The sequence below is a fragment of the Aspergillus flavus genome, chromosome 2, assembly GCF_009017415.1.
Source record: "Aspergillus flavus chromosome 2, complete sequence".
NCBI lineage: Eukaryota > Fungi > Ascomycota > Eurotiomycetes > Eurotiales > Aspergillaceae > Aspergillus > Aspergillus flavus.
Genome location: NC_092409.1, coordinates 4,225,311 through 4,245,481, shown reverse-complemented (window position 1 = coordinate 4,245,481; position 20,171 = coordinate 4,225,311). Strand labels below are relative to the sequence as shown.

Sequence of the window (20,171 nt, the reverse complement as noted above, 5' to 3'; positions counted from 1 at the left end):
TAACCTCGCTTGGTAGATGAGAAAACAAACTAATAAGATAACACCTCCCGAAAGACAAGTCACCCGTACATAATCCGAATGCCTTGCGCCCTAGTACAACCCACACTATGGAACGACTCCACTAAGAGCATCAACGAACCTGCGCGCTCTCCAATTCCACATATCCATTTAGTGAGGCACATAAATCAAAAACAATAGACAAGATTTAAGGACAGTAAAGGGTATTGCGAGACCTAAGATAAGCGCCAGAACAAAGAGCAAGGAACAGTTACAATCCGGAAAAGATTCAGCAAATAAAGAGTATAATACAGCACCACACGATAAGGTTCCCGGGAACAGGGGATAAGACTGTTGAAGTAGAGGCTGTTTCGAAGTCGAATAGCAAGTTCGGCGCGGGACTCAAAGCATCGCCGCTTTCATCAATAGCACGATCCTTACATCGGAAAGTCGAGCTATAAGGTACATTGGCACACCAGTTGGTGGACTTGAAACAAAGTTGAGACCATACACCATTGGTTAAAAGCCGAAGCATAGCCCACAAAATTGCTTCGTTTAGCGTAGGTTGCTTGATAATTTCTTAGAATTTGCGGAGGAAGTGGTCGTAGTTAACATATCAATCTTCCCAGATCGTCTCCAAGTCGAGATCTTGACGACGTTCGGCCCCACAGACGCTCCACCGTTTCCGTTTATCAGTCCTGAGACCGTAGCCCCCTGATACGGTTCGCATGTTCATCAGGGAACTTGAAGGACCTGACGCGTCTGATGCCCCTCGTCGACGATTTCCATTCGTTGCAACGTCCGCTTCATCTGCTCTATCAGCTGCAGCTTTCAAGGCAGCGATCCGATCAGCTTCAATAGCCGCGGCTTCGGCATCAGGAATGTCAGGGATAGTCTCTAAAGATGAAATACTCGGACTCCGTGAGCGAAGGCTTGTTGGTGTCGAGGGCATTGATGAAGCGGAAGATGTCGAATAACCGGGAAAGGACTCATTGAATCTTGAGTTGAGAATTATGGGAGACGAGTGTGCGGAAGAAGGGCTGCTGGCCGACTGACCAGTGGAATTCATCGGGTTGAAATGGAGAGGGGACGACGGTCGTCGGCGGGTCATTCGGGGAAAAGTGTTGGATAGCACAGGCGAGGCCGTGCGAGGTTCTCCCTGAGTTGAAGAGGAAGATGGCATCGTGGTGTCCAGCTCAGCATACTCCAGAATGGGCTCAGAGATGTTCAAGGGTATCATTCTAGTCTCTAGGCTGTCCCCCATTGGGACCTGAAATGGTAGATGGCGTTTCGCGGCATTCTCAGGTGAGCTTGTTGGTGCCTCGCGACCATGAACGAAGATATACCTGCCCCGTGAGTCCAGCCCCGGGGTGGAGTGAGCGCGCGTCATTGGAGGTAGACCAGATACCTCAGCCAGAGATCGGGACCGAAAATGGGAGCGGGCGAAGGGCGAGCGACTCGGAGAAGGGGCCGGAGGACGTGACAGAGTTATCATGACGTCGTTCTCGCGGTCTTCAGCGGACCCCGGCGCTGTCGGTTCGGGAGAGTCCACCGATTCCACGGGACTAGGGGGTAGTAATATCCCCTCTGGGGATAGATAGTGAGACGTTTCCATATCCGTCTTCGATTCGTTAGTCGGGTTAAATCGGCCTCATGCTGGTTGGAGAGGGTGTCTGGGAGGAGCGAGAGACCGGGGATAGGGGGGTGAAGGGAGTAAAGTTGAGTGGTGAAGTCAAGACTTCGAAGTTCATGGACTTAGAAAAGCGAGAAGGGAGGAAAGAGGCGCGGGTGATGGGAAAGGAAAGGCCGCCGCGACCAATAAAATCGCTCACGCCAAGCCACAAGAGGTTTAGTTCTCTCCGCGCTCCACCGCCTCAAATTTGTATATCAGAGGGATCATTCTTCTGTACTTTGATCTATCAGGAGGTATAATCTCTTATATCTAATATCTCCTTTTCTTTTTCCTTCTCTCACACTCCATGCCGGAATTAAAACTCGAAATAAAAAGTCAAAAAAATAAAAATAAAATAAAAAAATCAAGAGAATAACCGTGCCCTGACCAAAAGCGTTCCAACTTCTTACTTCCCGAATCCCAAGGTGTTCCTTTTTCTCCCGCTCAAACATGCACCTGACCTCATGCCCCAGCTCATGACCACGTATGGTGGTGATTTTACTTCTTCTACCCCAACCTTTCTATTACCAACTCTTACCCATCACGCTCCGGCCCGGGAGGATAGCTGTTGTTGTGCCCGTCCTAGACGTGCATTTCTCCGTGGTGCTCACCCCAGCGCATCAACAAGTGCCATTCATTGATATCCAATTATATCCCTTCTTATTTGAATATCGGGCATGCTGTTCGTATAGCCCGATTTCGTTCTTCATTTTATCATTCGCTTTCCTTCTTGAGTAGGCAATTATTGGCTCCGTCCCAATATGATCTTCTCGGTGATGGACTCGGTGACGAAAACGATACTATTATTCACGGATTTAAAATAGCAGTGATTGGTGTGGATCACGATAAATAGAATCACCTGTTACTGATCTTCTCTCTTTCGTCGAATACCGAAGCTAACATCATGGCTAGCAGTGTGGGTGGAATGGTGGAATGGGTAGCGAGAAAGTTATTGGAGTTCAACCGGCGGATTTTATGCCTGCAACAGTGATATTCGAAAAACGGTGTATGATGCGGTGGTAACCGCTTTCATCTGCTCTTCGGGACAAATGCATCTATCTAGACACAGCCATTCGTTTTACGGGGGTGGTCTGCATCAGTACACCGCTCTCAATCTACAGATGGAAGAATTGGTTTCGGCAGCCAATCAATGAGATGCATATAGTACGTAGGTAACTCCCAGGAATGCTGTTTGACAAGAACAGGAGAATTATGATTCTGATTCTAGAATATGGCTCCGTTTCTTTCTAACGGACAAAGGTACACACATATTCGCTAGACAGAACGTATAGAAAAGATTGATGAAAGAAAGGGTAATGAGAGATAAAAGAGCAGCAGTGAGACAGATTATCCAAAGAAAGGCTGCTTATATATCACCTGGCACTATCCTGTGACGTACGCAAGGTGGTTTCTGAGGGTATTAGGGATGGAAAAGAAAAAGGAGAAGAAAGAAGAAAACGGAAGAGAAAGAGGAAAAAGAAAAAGAAAGGGAAGGAAAAGAAAGAAAGGGGAGGAACTAGATATGAAAGGGAAAGGGAAGAAAGGTGCTCCCAACTTCGAGGTACGTTGTCTCACTGGTGCTTATGCTCCTCATCCCTGCAAACAGTCGAAGCCTTAGGCTCCTTTTTCTCTGGCCGCACTGCCACATACACTTCTCGTACAATATCGCCTTTATGGCCTTTAAGTGCCCATTGTCCAATTTTCTTATCTGGAGGGGCTCGTCGAATACCACGGCCACCCCCTCCAACGATCAGGTTACCAGGGCGGTAGTTCTCATCCTTAAGCAGTCGACGAATTGCAGATACATGGATTTGAGCATCGTCTGGAATGTCACGAACCTCTCCGCACGGGAGCGGCCACCGGATCGGTTTCCATGACCCATTTTTCTGCAGATCCATTCGACGGAATGGGAGGTACTCCATCATTCGCCATGTGAGAACCGATGCATGTGATATGCCACTGCCGAATTCCAGACAGTCATGTATTGGGGCCGTACAGGATTCCTGGAGAGCCTTCAAAAATGTGGAGCTAGATCCGATTGCTGATTCCATCTGAATCCCCTCCCCATAAACGGCGGCGACTTGAGTTGCCAGTTGCTGACTTGGAATTGGCATTAACGGATGGCCATCTTGACCCACACTGATATCCGGGTTCCAGTGGATGTTTTCACGAATAGGCGAGTAATCCTCATCATATTCCTCTAGACATTCAAAGTGCTCCATCTTCGAAGGATCGAATTGGAGCCCAGCGCGCCGGGCCTCCTGAACCATCCAAACCAATGGTGCGTGACTGAGTGGCCATGCGTCCTCCTCCTGTTGCCATCCTCCGCCGATATCTGCGTGACCTCCGGGAAACCATACCTCCTGAATGTCCTGGGGGCTATCCTCATCCTCGTCGTAATCCTCTCCCCCAATACGTTCTTGTGGTACTTGAAGCGAGAGGCCCGAGTACTCACTCTTGATAGATGCTACATCCTCTGTGGATGCAGCTGCCATTGGGACAGCCAGGCTGAGCTTTCTTTGGGAGCGTCGTCGTCGTGCACGATATCGATGGCTTGTGCTGTATACACTCTGGTTTGAGCTTCGCACACTGTGGTGTACAGATTCAGTCTCCCCGGGCCTCTGCTGGAAGGGGCTATCCTCGTTATTACCTCCGTTGAGGACGATTTGGGGGAGACCAGGGGACTTTTTTGGGGCGGAGGACTTTTTTGGTGAACGGTGAAACCGAGGCCAATGGTCTTTCCAGTAGGTGGACTTTTTTTCCTCACAGCACGGTTTGATCTCGGAGATTAGGTCCTGCCTAAACTTGGCACGCCGCTCATCGATCCCCACTGCATGTCGAATGACCTTGGCTGAACTGCGGGCCGTATAGGGGAACTTGCTTCTTTGCATCCACGCGGACTCAAATGCAGGCACACTATTGACAGTATCAAACAGTCCCATGAACTTAATTCTGGGGGTAATTGGTCGACAGAACGTCTCACGGAAGGCCACCATGTAATTGAACAGTTTATTCGTTTTATCGGTATCTTTATGGGTATCACGCCTCATCTGCCACTTGGCAAAGGTCTTCCACGCAAATCGGACGAGTTCCTCATTGCCAGCCTCGAGCAAGCCGATGGAATCCAGCATTTCCGCAAGGAAGCGAGCAATATAGGCACCTCGACTGAAGCCTATGAAGGAAATCTCATCCCCAGGGTTATAATAACGCATGAGGAACTTGTATCCGCCCATGACATGATCAGCAAAGGAGGATCCGACAGCGGAGTCCTTTGCTTTCAGATATGCGGACCTGATCCGGTGGAATCGGCCGGAACTGGAAAGGGACTTGGACGTTACATAAGTTCCAATCCCTGGCTGGTAATAATGAAATTGATGACTCTCGCTGCGATCAAGCATCTGGCTGGAGTATCAGTGTCTGATCAGTAGATCGGCTTGAGGTCTACATGGAACCGTCTCACGATTCTTTGGGTTGGGCCAACTTACTCGAAAAATCTTCAGAACATTACTGTCCGACTTATCCCCGGCAAATTTGTTTCCAGTGCCATCGAAACACAGGACAAATTGTTTTGGCACGGGGGCCGGTCCTAAAACTGCTGCATCCCGGTTCATTTTTCAGGGCAAAAGAGCGGATAGGGACTGTAGCTTAAGGCAACACCTGCCAGGGCAGTCGACACATTTAGATATTTTGGTTGGGAAGATGTGGATATACATATATTCGCCGACGGCGGTTACTTGCAAGCACATGCGCCTATCCCCGAAAGTATACCTCTCAGGCCCTATGAGTCGTGGACGTCCAGGAACTTGGGTGCGGAAGGATGGAGTGTCAAGAGGACGCTCCCTGTTTTAGAGCCCGCTGTCTGCATCATAGCCTTGGGCTCGACCAAACGATACGTCGATATTAAGCCTCCTGAGTGGAGCAAAGAAGGTGGTTGGTCAAAATGTACGAATAGACACATTCCTCAACTTACACCAACCCTTACAAGGCTTGTAATGGTGTAAAAAGTTTTCTTTTGTCTCAGGACCACCGTGCACCACATGCCTTTCTTCTCTTTTCTTTCCCCTTTTTTTTTTTCTAATTTCTATTTCCTTTTTCCCTTTTCTCTTCGCACCATTTCGCCTTAGTGGGTTCTGACGGGATGTCAGCTGCAGCGAAAGCCAATAATCAGCAATGATTGAATTTTCTCAAGCTGCAATGTCATGAGAAGAGCTAAAAAAAAAAAAAGAAAAGAAAAGAAAGGAAAAAGCAAAAAGAAGAAGAAGCAAAAAGAAAAGGAAAGAGGGGAAGTGGTGGATAAACTCAGACAAATGATCGTCCCTTTGCATGTCGGCGAGACCCTACCATTGAATGAGCCAGTCTCGGGGCATGGGAACTGTGACTGATTGCCAAAGCCATGGCCAATCTGGTTCGTTGATCTCCAGCGTGAGGTTCGCAAATTTGTAATTTATTACGGAACAGTTCTCGTATGCGACCCGTACGGCAGGGACGATCTTTTCCAGGCAATTTGTCCTGTGGGTATTCGTGGATGGTGGGTCACCTTTAGCGCGGACTGCTTCCCATCCTCCGTATGCATTATTTTACATACATACGAGCCTTGCAATACGCAGCTCATATCTGAGTCATTGAGCTACACTCACAGTGTCACAGTGAATCGCGTATGGTTTGAGTATGTGATCACCCCCTGAGCGGTTCCTATGGAGCAGAGGAGGCCGCCCAGGCGTATACCAGGTAAGTGGTTAGCAGAAGCAAGGGGCTGATCGAGAAGGAATCCTGGTGGGTTCGCTCTGGAGGGTAAGAAAAAGGGGAATTTTCGGGAAAGAGGGGGAGGGAGAAAAAGGGAAAAAAAAAATAATAATAATAATAATAATAATAATAATAACAAAAATAAAAATAAGAATTTAAGAGTCAAGACAGAAAGAAAAAAATCCTAACTACTCCATTAGAAGATACTCAGCAAACAAAGATTTTCGGTACTGAGACCATTGGTTCTTCATAGTCTCTGTAGTGGATGGAGCACACCGCCGTAAGTAGAAACTTCGCACGGTTCGTGTGGGGAATGAACTTTGGCCCCAGCCGTCAGGTCCGCCATGAACCATTCGGCAACACCCGGTCGGCTCCTTGGTCCCAATGCCCCCAATGTCGGCATTCAGCTTGCGTCTGTCAGCTCACTCGAGCTACGAAAATGTCAGAAAAAGCAACCTAGAATTCTTAATTTCATCTCTCTTGGAGCATGTAGAGTATACATCCAATTGAGACATGAGAGCACTCTACCTCTAGCAGTATAAGGAAAATAGCATTTATAAAAATAACTCCGGCAAGTTAACCTTAATTAATCATACCAATCTAGACCCTTGCACAGACTTATCTATACTGCCAGTAAGTAATAGATGTAGTTGGGAGGGGGTGTGTATGGGTTTCAACACAGTTCGCCGTGATTTATTTATTCCATATTTTCTTGCTCCTGTCTATCAACTACGGAATACTTTTGAAACCTAAGGCCGCAAGGAATTACCTAAATAATCCCTCAAGGACCAAGATTGGTTTATCCACCGACGCTACGGCCTCAGATCGATTGGGTTGCTGTATTGGCGAACACATAGATTTCGTCGATCAGCTTGGTGATCTTCAGATTTGCATTCCCCGTATCGTACCGTATTGTACCGCCCAGGGTACTCTACTACTAGTGCTGACTACCTGCAGCATGATATGTGAGTCCATAAATGGCCTTGTTCAAAAGCATCAGAAAGTCAAATATATAATAGAAAACCAAAGTTTGTTTTCTTTTCTTTTTTTGTTATCCTAAACAGGTTTCCTCCGTGTGTACCTTTCACAAATTTTTTTTTTGACTTTTTTTGGCGAGGGTTACCCACTCCACCAAGGTCACGGCACTAACAGAAAGTTAAATGACGATGGTCCCGTGTTCTCGCGCGTGGCTGCAAATTAGGAAGTAGCCATTCTCCATTGGACTCCATCATGACAGAATCATAACTTGGGCGAGAAAAGTCTGCCGAAGTCCCATAATATCCTCGCGAACCATAACTCGATCCACCGTGCTTCCTCTGTCGTGTTAATACTCTCACAATCATATAACCTTTCTTATCTAGTCTCGCTAGAGCCTACGACCTAGTATGTCCTCCGTTACGGCCAGCACCCTTGCATTCTCGAGAATCATCCGAAAAGGTCAAACTTTGAGATTACCCGTGATGTTGATCGGTGAGGGACAGTGGGTATGGGAGGAGCTAGGAAAGTATACGGAGTACCTCCAGCTGGCGTGCCCACAATACTCTGCCACGCAGGAGTCAGGACTGATTCATGTTCGTCGGCATCGTGTTCATGGATGATGGGCAGCATGCCCCCCGCCAATGATTTCGGAGCACTTAGCTTGGAGCTTGGGCCAGTAAAAACAAGGCTCTACAATTGGCAGTCTGGAGCCGAGGTGGAGCCTGAGTTCTTCCAATTCCACGGTTCCATTTTGCCATGATTATCAACTTGGCATCTTCGCGATCGCTGCAGATTCCACATTTGTTGGTGGCTGGCTACTGTGTACACTTACCGCAGTGGGCCAAAGATCAGCCGGCCTATTCACCAATACAATGATGCTGAATTCCTTGTCATGCAAGCTCGCGATTAAACTTTTCCTATGCTGGTGGGTCGACTGCACGGTACTACAGTGGTCAGCGAAGAATTACTCCGTATCTGTCTACAGATCCCTTCCACCGCCCGGCGTCAATGCGCAGCGTGCGGTGTCCATGAAGTTGAACAGATGGGAAAAGTGTACCATGCTCAGTCAATGAAGCCCCCTTGACTGGCCAATCTGAGCACCTCCACTGAGTCCACTCTCGTCCCAGGTCAACAGGATTGACCAAACATAGTCGTCCTTGCGCCACCCGCGGGTCTGAACCACATGGTAGGTATTATTACTCGACAGTATCCGAGATGAATTTCAGCTGTGCGATAATTAAATCTACCCCTAGACCGATTAATTAGTTTTGCTGTCAATCGGATTCGGCGGCCAAGATCCACCCGCAGCTGTGGTAGAGATTCGACCCTATGCTGTGTTGCAGCTTTTAAAAGCTACTGCTCCGTACGACGACACATGGGAAACTTCCTTTAGGATTTATCGGTCGAGGTTCTCCTCCGTATTTGATCATTGCTCGCTTTCTTTAATACCCCGCTTCGCGCCTTTTGAGTTACTTATCCATAATTCCTCACCTTTCGCATTTGTTCATATACCATAATCATAATGTTGCGGAGAATTTCTACAAATTTCAAAAAGTCAAAGAATGACCGCGAAACAAAGCAAAATGGCACTCAAAATGGCGCTCAAAATGGCACTCAGGTGAATGGAGACAAGCGCCAGTCCAAAGTGTCACCGGCGCGCAAGTCTGCGGATCAAGAACCAAGCCGTAAGGCAGCGAACGGCGCGTCGGTTTTCGGCAAGTATGCGCAAGTCCTCCATGCTTCACAGAGTCCTCTGCCGAACCAGACTGGTGACGGCGCGACGTTCGAACAACGCCATGGTAGTCTCGTACAAGACTTGAAGTCTCTTCACCTTGAAGATGCTGCAACCCTGAAGCAACTGAGCATGAACAAGATTAAAGGGGTGCCCGTTGATGATAAAACGATGCTTATGGAGAAGATTATTCAAGTAAGATTTGTCAATTATTTGGGCAATCTAGTGAGAGGACAACATTCATTGACAATGATTCGTCTTGGCGTAGATCGCTAGCAGTCTCCCAGACAACTCGGAGAATCGCACCAAGGCCACAAACCTATTTCTGAATCAGCTTTGGGACTCCTTGCCCCATCCACCACTCTCGTGAGTATATTTGGCGCAAGAAGAAGCTTCATTAGAGTGGTGCTAATACAGGGATAGATACGTGGGCCCCGAGTATTCCTACCGATCCGCTGATGGCTCCAACAACAACCCTACCTTGCCGTGGCTAGGTGCTGCCAACACGCCATATGCGAGATCAATTGCTCCCCTTACAATCCAGCCAGGTGGCTTGCCTGACGCAGGCTTAGTGTTTGACAGTCTCTTTGCTCGTGAGAAATTCAATCCTCACCCGAACAAAGTTTCAAGTCTGTTCTTCGACTGGGCCTCTTTGATCATTCACGGTGAGTTGACAATCATGGGTGGCGCAACTCCATGCTTCTATGCTAACGCTCTGCTAGATATTTTCCAGACCGACCATGCGAACCCTCATATTAACAAAACTTCGGGTTATTTGGATCTCTCTATCTTATACGGTGATGTTCAAGAGGAGCAAGACTTGATTCGTACACATAGGGATGGCAAACTGAAGCCTGATTCATTTTCCGAGCCCCGACTTCAGGCCTTCCCTGCTGCTTGCTGTGTTATGCTGGTCATGTTGAACAGGTAGGACTGCGTTTAAGCTGCAAGGCGTTAGACTGACGCGGAAGTATGAATTAGGTTCCACAACTATGTGGTAGAACAACTGGCCGAAATCAATGAAAATGGTCGTTTCACCAAGCCTAGCCCTGACCTTAGCGAAGAAAAGGCCAAGAAGGCTTGGGCGAAATATGATGAGGATCTTTTTCAGACAGGTCGCCTGTATGCCCATCCCGCCCCAGTCACATGCAACGCTTTCTAACATACCGCAGAATCACGTGTGGTTTGTATATCAACATTACCTTATACGATTACCTGCGTACGATCGTCAACTTGAACAGAGTTAACAGCACGTGGTGCCTGGTAAGTCGACACTCCTGTTCGATGCTGCGAGGGGAACTAATCACAGACAGGATCCACGAGCACAAATGGAGGGCAACGATCCCACACCATCTGGCCTGGGTAACCAATGCTCAGTGGAGTTCAATCTTGCCTATCGCTGGCATTCTGCCATCAGCGCCAATGACGAAAAGTGGACGGAACAGATCTATGAGGAGCTGATGGGAAAGCCTGCCAAGGACGTTACTGTCCTAGACCTTAAAAAGGGACTAGGCAAGTACGCCATGGGTCTTTCGAAGGACCCTTCGGAGCGTACGTTTGCCCATCTTAAACGTCAAGAGGATGGCACTTTCAAGGATGAAGAACTCGTAAGCATCCTCGCTAATGCAATTGAGGACGTTGCCGGTAAGTTCCCTTCGCAACGATAAGTGCTGAACCAGCCAACTAAGCGTCTTTCAATAGGTTCGTTTGGCGCACGTAACGTGCCCAAGTGCCTCCGAGCCGTCGAGATTATGGGTATTGAGCAGGCACGTAGCTGGAATGTTGGCTCCCTTAATGAATTCCGCAAGTTCTTCGACTTGAAGCCGTATGAACGGTTTGAGGATATCAATTCCGATGAGGAAGTTGTGGAGGCCCTCCGTCATCTTTACGGCCACCCCGACTACGTGGAACTCTACCCTGGTATTGTTGCTGAGGACGCCAAGCAACCTATGGTACCAGGTGTTGGAATTGCTCCTACATATACGATCTCTCGTGCGGTTCTGTCTGACGCCGTGGCTCTTGTCCGCGGTGATCGTTTCTACACTGTGAGCTCGTCCTTCCCAGGAGATAAAATGACACCGTTCATTCTAACGTGCGCTATAGGTCGATTACAATCCTCGGAACCTGACTAACTGGGGATACAATGAGGTTCGTTACGACCTGAATGTCAACCAGGGATGTGTCTTCTACAAGCTTGCGACTAGAGCCTTCCCGAATTGGTTCAAGTCCGATTCCATCTATGCCCATTACCCCATGACCATCCCCAGCGAGAACAGGAACATTATGAAGGATCTAGGTAGAGAGTCTGACTTCTCTTACGAACGCCCGTCGTTTACCCCTCCCCACGTGAACCTGGTATCCTATCCTAATGTCAAGCTGGCTTTGGAACGCGAGGAGGACTTCCGCGTGGTCTGGAACGGCAATACTCCGCTCGCCTCTGCTAAAGGCGGCGATGACTTCTGGAGTAAATCATTGGACAATGACCAGTGGCGCAACAGCATCAAGGAATTTTATGAAGACATCACTGCAAAGCTTTTGCAAGAAAAGTCTGGGAATCTTGCGGGACTCAAGCAAGTTGATATCACACGGGAGTAAGCTACCTTGATCAAACATTATGACCGCAGTATAAGAGCTGACCACGCCCATAGTATTGGAAACCTAGCGCCTGTTCACTTTGCATCGAAGCTGTTCTCTCTTCCTCTGAAGACCAAGGAGAATTCGCGCGGAGTCTTTACCGACAACGAGACTTTCATGAGTATGGCAGTAATCTTTACTAGCATTTTCTTCGATGTCGATAAGACCAAATCTTTCTCCCTTCATCACGCGGCTCGCGCCGTCGCTGAGCAGTTGGGCCACTCCGTTGAGAACCACGTCAAATCCATCAACTCTCCTAGTTTCCTCAGCGGCATCATTGGCAATCGCCGTAATGATCACAACGCCTTGAAGGAATACGGTGATCAATTGATCAAAAAGCTTCTGGAGAGTGGCTTGGGCGTTTCCGATGTAACCTATTCTCAGGTTCTACCAGCGGCTGTGGCGATGGTTCACAATCAGGCTCAAATGGTAAGCTCCATCTATTCTTGTTACGGTGCTGGCTGTTGACATCTTTGACAGTTCACTCAAATCATCGACTATTATCTTTCTGAGGGCAAAAAGCACCTTCCTGAGATCAACCGCCTTTCCAAGGAGGACAGCAAAGATTCCGAAGACAAGTTGATGCGCTACTGCCTGGAAGGCTTCCGTCTGAATGGAACTTTTGGATCCTACCGCGAAGCTCAAACTGACTTGAGCATGACCGAAGAGACCGGCAATGTTAACATCAAGCGTGGTGACAGAGTATTCGTTGGTGCTGTAAGTGCCTCTTCTCGGTTAACGCTGTCCAACAACGCTCGCAGTTGTGGCATGGCTAACATCCAACAGGTCAAAGCCAACCGTGATCCTCAGGTTTTCCCAGATCCCAACGAAGTGCATCTGGATCGCCCTCTGGAATCTTACATCCAGTACGGCCTGGGTCCACACACTGGCTTGGGCAAGGAAACGACCTTGCTTGCATTGACGTCCATGTTACGTGTTGTCGGTGGCTTGGACAACCTTCGGCGTGCACCCGGCCCCCAGGGTGAACTGAAGAAGATTCACCGTGAGGGCGGTTACTACGTCTACCTGCGGGAGGATTGGGGAAGCTACTCTCCATTCCCAACGAGTAAGTCATCCCTAGTACAGCTCCTGGTGTGCTAGGAAGGAAACTAACCTGTGCCCTCTCTGTAGCCTTCAAGGTCCACTTCGATGGTGCAATTCCCGCTCCCAAGAAGCGCCTCACCTATTTGGGAAATTGATCTAATCGACGGTCGAGATTGAATAACGTGTTATATTGTATTCGAAAATGGTTTGCGAGATATCCTAGTTCTGCTCGAACTTGTATGCTGTTATGCTTGGTTGATCTTGACCCTATAATTATATACTACAAATGTAGCAACAGTGTTAGTTCCTTGTGTTTGCCATGCAAAATTGATTACCATGCTGGTTCTGATGTTATTGAACATGTTCTCTGTACATCCTTGGAGGCGTCGGGGTCTCTTAGCCTCTATACCTTGTCTGTAGTCCTGTACCTGATCGCTGTTGTCCGGCCGTCCATTTGCACATCTCCCTTTTCGAAAATCAAAGCCCGGTATAACACTGCTGCAGGACACAGTTCATGCCACTGCAGACTCCTGCTGATATAGTAGGGATACATGACAAACCGTCTTCCCCACACAAACCTGATATGTTTCAAGTTAAACAGTCCTTCGCAGGTACGAGCTCAATTCCCAAGCCCGACTCAACCCTAAACGAGGAACATCTCACCGACAGCCCTCCTTCAACCCATGCACGTCACAACCATAAACAACTCCCCTTCACAAAAATGAGCACCCCACATCGAGTCCTGAGATTGAACGACCTCACCATTTGACAGGTAGACTTGACACCTTCTGCCCATGACAGGTGGCATACCATACTGCATCAAGGTCCCGGATCCCGATCAAAGTATCATGCCACTCAAGGAAGTCAGCTTAATATAGACTGCATACTTAGCGCCAGGTTCCATCCCCACCGGACATTAGGGTATCAGAATCGAAACATGACCGGCTGCGTAGTTGGACGTCTAAATATGACAGGTCTTATCTATTTTTCTTTTCTTTTCTTTTCTTTTTTCCCTTGGATTCTGGCTTGTTCCCCTGTGCCTGATTTTGACGGTACTATTGCTTTTACTTAATGAGCAAAGAGAATGGTTGTGGTTCCAAGGAGCAAACATCAATTCAAAAATGAAGCTAGTCGGATACTATTGTTTTATAGTTAGATAGTCGCTCGGATTTCTTTCCCGGTGCTATCCGTTGTCTTGTACTCCGTGTTTTGGACGGAGTCATTTAATATGTATTAGGATATCTATGAGTCCTTAGGAGGTGAAACTACGAACTGTATTCCGGAGTAAGTCGGATTTTCATGGGTCGATAATTGTAACCTTACAATAGGGTGATAGGTCCAGCTGCAGGGGTGGTCGCCGCCAAGAGTAGTGGGGAATCAGTCAATCAGAAGGGATAGCCTCAGGGCTGAGGCGCAGAATATTGAACCATTTTCCTCAACTGGATCGGAAAATGGTGATCGTTTGGTAGGTTCGGCATGTCAATATCACATCTCTCTGTATTAGGTCTAATTGTAAGAATACTATACAACTTGCTAATATTCGAAAGGATATTCAACCATGGACAAGTTCATTTGGCCCAGATATAAGGGGTATCTATAGACCACACCCAGATAACCCCCTATCTAAGTATCCCACCAACAACCTAAAGGTCCCTGAAGCTAGCGCGAATTAGGCAAGAGGGACCGCCTTCCAAAATAGTCTTAGCCCCAATGCGGAGACAATAAACAAAAAGTGAACCCACCGCCTAAGCTCCATCGCGGAAATTGTTCCGGAGCTATTCACCGCCCAATAATCAACCTTTCGTATTAACACAATCGGCTCAGAAAGCATCAACAAACATCCACCATTGAGGACCAGTCAATTCAAAGCAAATAACCGAACAGCTAACTCAAAATGCCCCCCAAAGTTGCCAAGGGCGAATACATTGAGACAGTGCGTCTCCGCAATTCCAATCCCCACAATCCACTGCACCCACTAACTCCCGGGTCACGAATATAGGATACAGGGAACAAAATCTCCCGCCGGTCCCAGATTCACGGGACACAGCATATTATTCTTGGTGGTAAAACGGTCATTCAGGGCGAGGCTGTTATCCGGGGTGACCTGTACCGTACTTCCACTAGTTCCGGTGCGAGCGGCGACCAGGGGGGACAACAGCCGGCGACGTCGACGCCGTCTGTTGCGATTACGATCGGGCGCTATAGTTATATCTCGAAGCAGGCTGTGTTGAGGCCCCCGTCGAGGTTACATCGCGGCGTGCATTCGTTTTATCCGCTGAAGATTGGGGATCATGTCTTTGTGGGGGAGAGGGCGGTCGTTGAGGCGGCTAGTGTGGGGAACCATGTGCATATTGGGAGGGATGCGGTGATTGGGAGTATGGCTATCTTGAAGGATTTCGCGTATGTACTTGATGGGGCGGTTGTTGCGCCGGGCATGGTGGTGCCGAGTTGGTGTGTTGTTGGTGGTGCGCCGGCGAGGATCGTCGGCGAGGTTGGTGAGGGGTATGGGGTTGAGGGGGCCGAGGGGGGCATGGCGCGGGAGAGGTATCGGTTGGTTGGGAGGTAGAGATGGCTTGGGATGATGTGTGATGATTGTTACGTTCTTTTGTTTTTTTGGTGTTGTTCCTATACCCCCCCGTTGTTTAGAGTGCTTCTGTATAGATTTCTTATATTGTTTAAACGCGTCTTGTTTCTTGAGATTCCATACATCCAAAGATGAAAGAATGACTTCTAACTACCTGATGTCTACGAGTGGAGATTCGTTCAGCCATTAATATCTACTATTCTTCTAAACCAGAACATATCGGTCTAGTTTTGGTGTCCGTTCACGCCATTCTGGGGGCAAAGCTCCCGCACCAATCTGCTTTCATCGCTGGTGTACTCCTGGCCCGCCCCGGCGCGAGCCATGTCGTTAATCCATCGCTCGTTCGGCTTGATATCTTCGGACTTGGACAGCTTCGAAGCTAGGTAGAGCCAGTTCAGTGCATTGCCGACGGTGCTCACTTCGTCGCACACATTGTTGAGCGCAAACTTGTGCATGCGCTCATACAGCTCATCGTCCGTGCAGAGGTCCAACAAATGCTGGGCCACTGCGTCGGTATCCCCTACCTCCACGAGGAAGCCGTTCTGCTTGTCCGCCACTTGAAGAGGGATGCCACCAGCCCTGGTTGCGATGACTGGTGTTCCTTTGTGAATGGCTTCCGACACTTTAACTTCGAATCCTTCCTGTGTGGACAATTGTAGAGCCACCTTAGCCTTTGAGAGAAGGGCATTCAGCAGCTGATCTGAAGGACCCAGTCGCACAACGCAAATCTGCTCTGCGAGATCCGGGAGGTTCTCCTCGATATGCGTGACAACGGCGTCATAAATCACCGTGCCGTCTGGGTCATCAACAGAGCCATGGCCACAGATCAACAGCTTGGGAGCCCGTCTGTCGGGAAACGCAGCTGTGAACCGCCGATGGAATTTGACGTAGGATTCCACAACCTCTGGGATGCCCTTCGACGGATCAAAGCGTGCAATTTGAGCGATATATTCATCTATTTTCATATCGCTCCATGTCAGTCTCGAAGTCCCTAATGTAACTGCGCTGCGTGGGTGACAATACGCACCTTCAGGGTAGTCGATGGTGGGCATGCCCGAGTTTCTGCAGAATGAATTGAAAACCCGGCCATAATAGGCAATGTCCCATTCTCGCATGTTTTTGTTCAGACCATCCAACCTAAAATGGCTTGTCAGTCACACCTTCCAGTGGCACTAGGCCGGTGCTGCCTTACCAGTCCGTCGACGCAGGCATGTATCCCACCTTCTCTCGGGGTACGGTCTTAGGAACAAAAGACTTCACTGGGTGGCTAATGTAGATATCTGCCAGTTTGATGGTTTCCCAGAGCCGCCCCCATGCTTCTGCCTGGGGAGTCCCCGGTTTGTCAATCAAGTCACTGCGGAGTTGGATGTGACTACGAAAGATCACCGGTCGGTCCGGGGCAATTTGCTTCGCAATGGGAATCAATGCGGGCATCTGCGGGTCATCAATAATCACCACGTCGGCTCCTCCATCTTTAGGGTGTTGCAGAGGGCCTCCTGGAATCAACCAGTATCTCTTTGCATTCTCATTGACCCACTCCGTCACCTGCGCCCAGTCCTCCTCGCTCAACCGCTCCTCAGGGGAAGCGACACCCTGCAAAATGTTGTGATTGTTTTTGGTTACACGGAAAACGCCCGGCCGTGGCTTGGGCACGTACCTAGGCCACAGGGTCAGTTGATGTCCGACTGCCATCTGAAAAAGCCAAGCAATTCTATGATTGAGCCTTACCATGTGATATCGGTACCCAAGGAATACGAAAATCTCACAAGAGAATGTCTCATGAGGGCTACACCTCCACCTTGAGGGGTGGCACTGAAAAAGGCAATTTTGGTTTTTCTTTCCTTGAGGTCGGTCGCATAATGTTGAACAGCCTTCCAGGTCTTGGGATATACCGTCTTCTGGAAGTCCTCCAGGTTGGTCAAGCGCACATGGAATGCAGTGTCGACCTCTACTATACCAAGGAAGCCGACCTGAAGCAGGGGGATATTCTCTGGACCAAACAAACTAGACAACACTTTAGTATTTGTCATATCAAGGCAGAACTGAACTGATCTTACCGGACACATTTGCGGCCCATTGATTCGGCCTGTTCATCAATACCTCTAATCTTCCAGGTTGTGGAGTCGGGAATGCCGAAAGTGAACTTGTCATCACCCTCCCTTCTACTTCCTTCGGGGAGGACTAGAGGTATGATATCCAGCTCAGCCCAGAGCCTCGAGCACAGGCTGGGGTATTGTTTCGCGATGCGCTCTGGCATCGCCAAGCCGATGAACTTCTCCATATGGGCGTCACTCCATTCTTGCAATTGGTCTATCACGAATTTCTCCAGCACGGAGCATAACGACTGGTCATCTTTTAAGGTGAGCGATTCCTGAATGAAGTCTAGGAGATAGGTGGTATCGCGAATGGCGATTGCAATTGTCAATGTATCGTCCTCGCGTAATGTCGATAGACCAGCGTAGATAGTCTAGTGAAACGAAGAAGTTAGGGCTTGCAAAGCTCAACAGATGAAGCAGATATACCTACTCCAGACGGAGGTGCGGCCCAGGAATTGTTCTCATACTGTAGAGACAGACGACGCTGCTGACGGAGAGACGAGCGACGACGTAATATGGCGTTCGAATCGTCAGCCATTGCTCCCTCGATTAATTGTGAAAACTATAGTTGGACGAGAATAGATGTAGTAGGAAATGGTTTATGAGAAAACGGAAGAAGACTGTGGTAATTGTATAATGAGAGCAAGGTATACCAGATAAGCTACATATATATAGAAGAACTAATGACTCCAACCTCATGCCACAGGACGTTTTGCTTTGTTTGCTGTCCCAAAAGCTGGGGTGAATTGAGGCGGTCCGGTGACCTCATGATTCTGGGCCCATGACGTACAGAGTACAACATCGCCCGTGACAGGCATCAATCAAGAAAGAACTACATTTTCCGAAGTACGACGAGTAAACACACACATGTTCATTGGAACACGCAAGTCTCTCTAAAGTCGCCTCATGAAGAACAGAAGCACAAGCCGACAAGGTCCCGCATGAAAAGTCAGGGATTGTCACACCATAAGACCAGACGTGGTTGCACCCGACGGAAAGGAAACGCTTCGGAGCTTTGGATGGTATGAGTATGTACAAAGTACAACCGGGATCCAGAGCCTGGTCGCAGTCTCTTGATTTGATTCCTTTCCCTCGTGAAGTCACAATGCCAATGAGGAAGATACCGGGGAGGGGGAAAAAAACAGGGGCCGTGGGGCCATGGAACCGGCACTATTGCCATCACGATGAACATGAACTGCTTACGGGTGAAACAACCGAGATGCTTGGCAGGAATCGCGGGGCTTAGTCATGCGGCAGCCCCTTTTACGGAGTCCGAGTTGAATTGCCCAGCGCGCAGACCCTCGTCGCTGCTCCTCGTGTGGATCGTCGCCTTTGGAAACTCTGGGCCCAATTAATTAAACTATTCATTTCACTTTCGCTCCTTCTGCCACATTCACTCTTTTCTTTTCTATCGTTACATTTTGGTTCAGCCTGTGTTTTGCTTTTTTTTTTCTTCTTCTCCTCTTTCTGTTTTTCTTCTTCTTCTGCCACCTCCCCTTCGCCGACAAGGTAAGTTTGGTTTGTCTCTTGTTCACCTTGCGTCCCCTCCTGCGACGGTCTTGATTGAGATCGCCTTGGTTGACGTGGAGATTGACAGGACGGAGTAATTGACCTTACAGCGGGATTGCTCACGCTTTTCCCACCACCACCCCTGCTCGTGTTCAACCGCAATTGAAACCTGGTCCCAATTCCGATCGCAAACACGATTGAGGAATTCTACGCTCAATCAACATAACACTACCTCACTTTTACACTTTTTCCTATCGGTGACTTCAGGAGTCAACAACCCCTCGCCAAAATGGGTGGTCAAGTTTCCAAGTTGATGGGGAAGATCTTCGGTACGAAGGAAATGCGGATTTTGATGTTGGGTTTGGATGCTGCTGGAAAGACCAGTAAGTCTGCACCCCTGAATCGGGTCACCTCGCTGTGTATGATGGAAAGGATTAGAGAAGCTGATGGGCGCGTGAAACAGCAATTCTGTACAAACTGAAGCTCACGAACCAGGAGGTTACTACCATCCCCACTGTCGGCTTTAACGTCGAAAGTGTAACCTACAAGAATGTCAAGTTCAATGTGTGGGATGTCGGTGGCCAGGACAAGATCCGGCCACTATGGAGACACTACTATTCCGGTATGGCCCATCGCAATCGCTCGGACCTTTCAGCCAGCGAGCATAAACGCTGACCTTGTCGGTAATTTTGTAGGAACGCAAGGCTTGATCTTCGTCGTTGACTCCAGCGACACGGCCCGGATGGAGGAGGCTCGTTCCGAGCTTCACAAGATCATCAACGATCGCGAAATGAAGGATGCTCTTCTCCTGGTGTTCGCGAACAAACAAGATATTCAAGGCCGTACGTATCTCAAGAACCGCCAGGACGTTGCGCCCGCTAAATTAATCCCCGCAGATATGAGCCCCGAAGACGTCACCAATGCGCTCCAACTTAACAAGCTAAAGGATAAGCTATGGTATGTCGCGCCTAGCGTTGCTACCGAGGGTACTGGTATCTTCGAAGGACTTGTAAGTTTCCCTTCCCACTCCTCCTTTGCCCCATCGGTCTCTGACATGGAACCTCTCGCAGGCTTGGCTTTCCAACAACGTGAAAACACCGGCCCAAAAATAATTTCATCCCCACCGCCTATCATCTGCACTGTAAATCCAGGAACCCCAATCGCATGGCTTTCGTGTATAAC

At 48.7% G+C, this 20,171-nt stretch overlaps 6 protein-coding genes across 6 annotated transcripts; 3 read left to right on the top strand and 3 right to left on the bottom strand.

The window, feature by feature from the left end:
• Positions 1-613: 613 nt before the first annotated feature.
• On the bottom strand, positions 614-1,612 carry F9C07_2416 (uncharacterized protein; the record flags this gene model as incomplete). The annotated part of the gene is made up of 1 exon (XM_041284862.1): positions 614-1,612. One exon carries the CDS (start codon positions 1,610-1,612, stop codon positions 614-616), a length of 999 nt encoding a protein of 332 aa, XP_041143189.1.
• Positions 1,613-2,791: 1,179 nt separating this feature from the next.
• On the bottom strand, positions 2,792-5,698 carry F9C07_1289606 (uncharacterized protein). The gene is made up of 3 exons (XM_041290000.2): positions 5,155-5,698; positions 2,903-5,067; positions 2,792-2,837 (listed from the first exon to the last, which is right to left on the bottom strand). The coding sequence occupies exons 1-2, from the start codon at positions 5,278-5,280 to the stop codon at positions 3,241-3,243; spliced, it is 1,953 nt and encodes a 650-aa protein (XP_041143188.1). The 5' UTR covers positions 5,281-5,698; the 3' UTR covers positions 2,792-2,837; positions 2,903-3,240.
• An 877-nt stretch (positions 5,699-6,575) lies between these two features.
• Positions 6,576-13,160, top strand: ppoC (heme peroxidase). Its single transcript, XM_041290011.2, has 14 exons — positions 6,576-6,843; positions 6,941-9,317; positions 9,391-9,488; positions 9,546-9,787; positions 9,845-10,049; positions 10,104-10,244; positions 10,295-10,385; positions 10,436-10,766; positions 10,824-11,167; positions 11,226-11,713; positions 11,771-12,185; positions 12,237-12,473; positions 12,543-12,822; positions 12,888-13,160. Exons 2-14 carry the CDS (start codon positions 8,913-8,915, stop codon positions 12,953-12,955), a joined length of 3,345 nt encoding a protein of 1,114 aa, XP_041143187.1. The 5' UTR covers positions 6,576-6,843; positions 6,941-8,912; the 3' UTR covers positions 12,956-13,160.
• Positions 13,161-14,132: 972 nt separating this feature from the next.
• F9C07_1287379 (trimeric LpxA-like protein) lies at positions 14,133-15,487 on the top strand. The gene is made up of 2 exons (XM_041290010.2): positions 14,133-14,733; positions 14,800-15,487. The coding sequence occupies exons 1-2, from the start codon at positions 14,695-14,697 to the stop codon at positions 15,364-15,366; spliced, it is 606 nt and encodes a 201-aa protein (XP_041143186.1). The 5' UTR covers positions 14,133-14,694; the 3' UTR covers positions 15,367-15,487.
• A 121-nt stretch (positions 15,488-15,608) lies between these two features.
• F9C07_2420 (putative trehalose synthase (Ccg-9)) lies at positions 15,609-18,018 on the bottom strand (the record flags this gene model as incomplete). Its single annotated transcript, XM_041289999.1, has 6 exons — positions 15,609-16,339; positions 16,412-16,521; positions 16,577-17,041; positions 17,113-17,388; positions 17,442-17,851; positions 17,911-18,018. 6 exons carry the CDS (start codon positions 18,016-18,018, stop codon positions 15,609-15,611), a joined length of 2,100 nt encoding a protein of 699 aa, XP_041143185.1.
• Positions 18,019-19,278: 1,260 nt separating this feature from the next.
• Positions 19,279-20,101, top strand: F9C07_2055859 (GTP-binding ADP-ribosylation factor Arf6; the record flags this gene model as incomplete). Its single annotated transcript, XM_071508583.1, has 5 exons — positions 19,279-19,372; positions 19,453-19,611; positions 19,685-19,831; positions 19,886-19,998; positions 20,060-20,101. The coding sequence occupies 5 exons, from the start codon at positions 19,279-19,281 to the stop codon at positions 20,099-20,101; spliced, it is 555 nt and encodes a 184-aa protein (XP_071363928.1).
• Positions 20,102-20,171: the final 70 nt, after the last annotated feature.

What these genes read in the sequence shown, in the direction of transcription:
- F9C07_1289606 (XM_041290000.2), bottom strand. Translation starts at nt 5,280, where the DNA reads ATGAACCGGGATGCAGCAGTTTTAGGACCGGCCCCCGTGCCAAAACAA. An exon ending in ATGTTCTGAAGATTTTTCGA is followed by an intron (nt 5,068 to 5,154) that starts GTAAGTTGGCCC and finishes TACTCCAGCCAG; the next exon opens with ATGCTTGATCGCAGCGAGAG.
- ppoC (XM_041290011.2), top strand. Translation starts at nt 8,913, where the DNA reads ATGTTGCGGAGAATTTCTACAAATTTCAAAAAGTCAAAGAATGACCGC. An exon ending in ATGCTGGTCATGTTGAACAG is followed by an intron (nt 10,050 to 10,103) that starts GTAGGACTGCGT and finishes AGTATGAATTAG; the next exon opens with GTTCCACAACTATGTGGTAG. An exon ending in GCGGTGATCGTTTCTACACT is followed by an intron (nt 11,168 to 11,225) that starts GTGAGCTCGTCC and finishes CGTGCGCTATAG; the next exon opens with GTCGATTACAATCCTCGGAA.
- F9C07_1287379 (XM_041290010.2), top strand. Translation starts at nt 14,695, where the DNA reads ATGCCCCCCAAAGTTGCCAAGGGCGAATACATTGAGACA. An exon ending in AGGGCGAATACATTGAGACA is followed by an intron (nt 14,734 to 14,799) that starts GTGCGTCTCCGC and finishes TCACGAATATAG; the next exon opens with GATACAGGGAACAAAATCTC.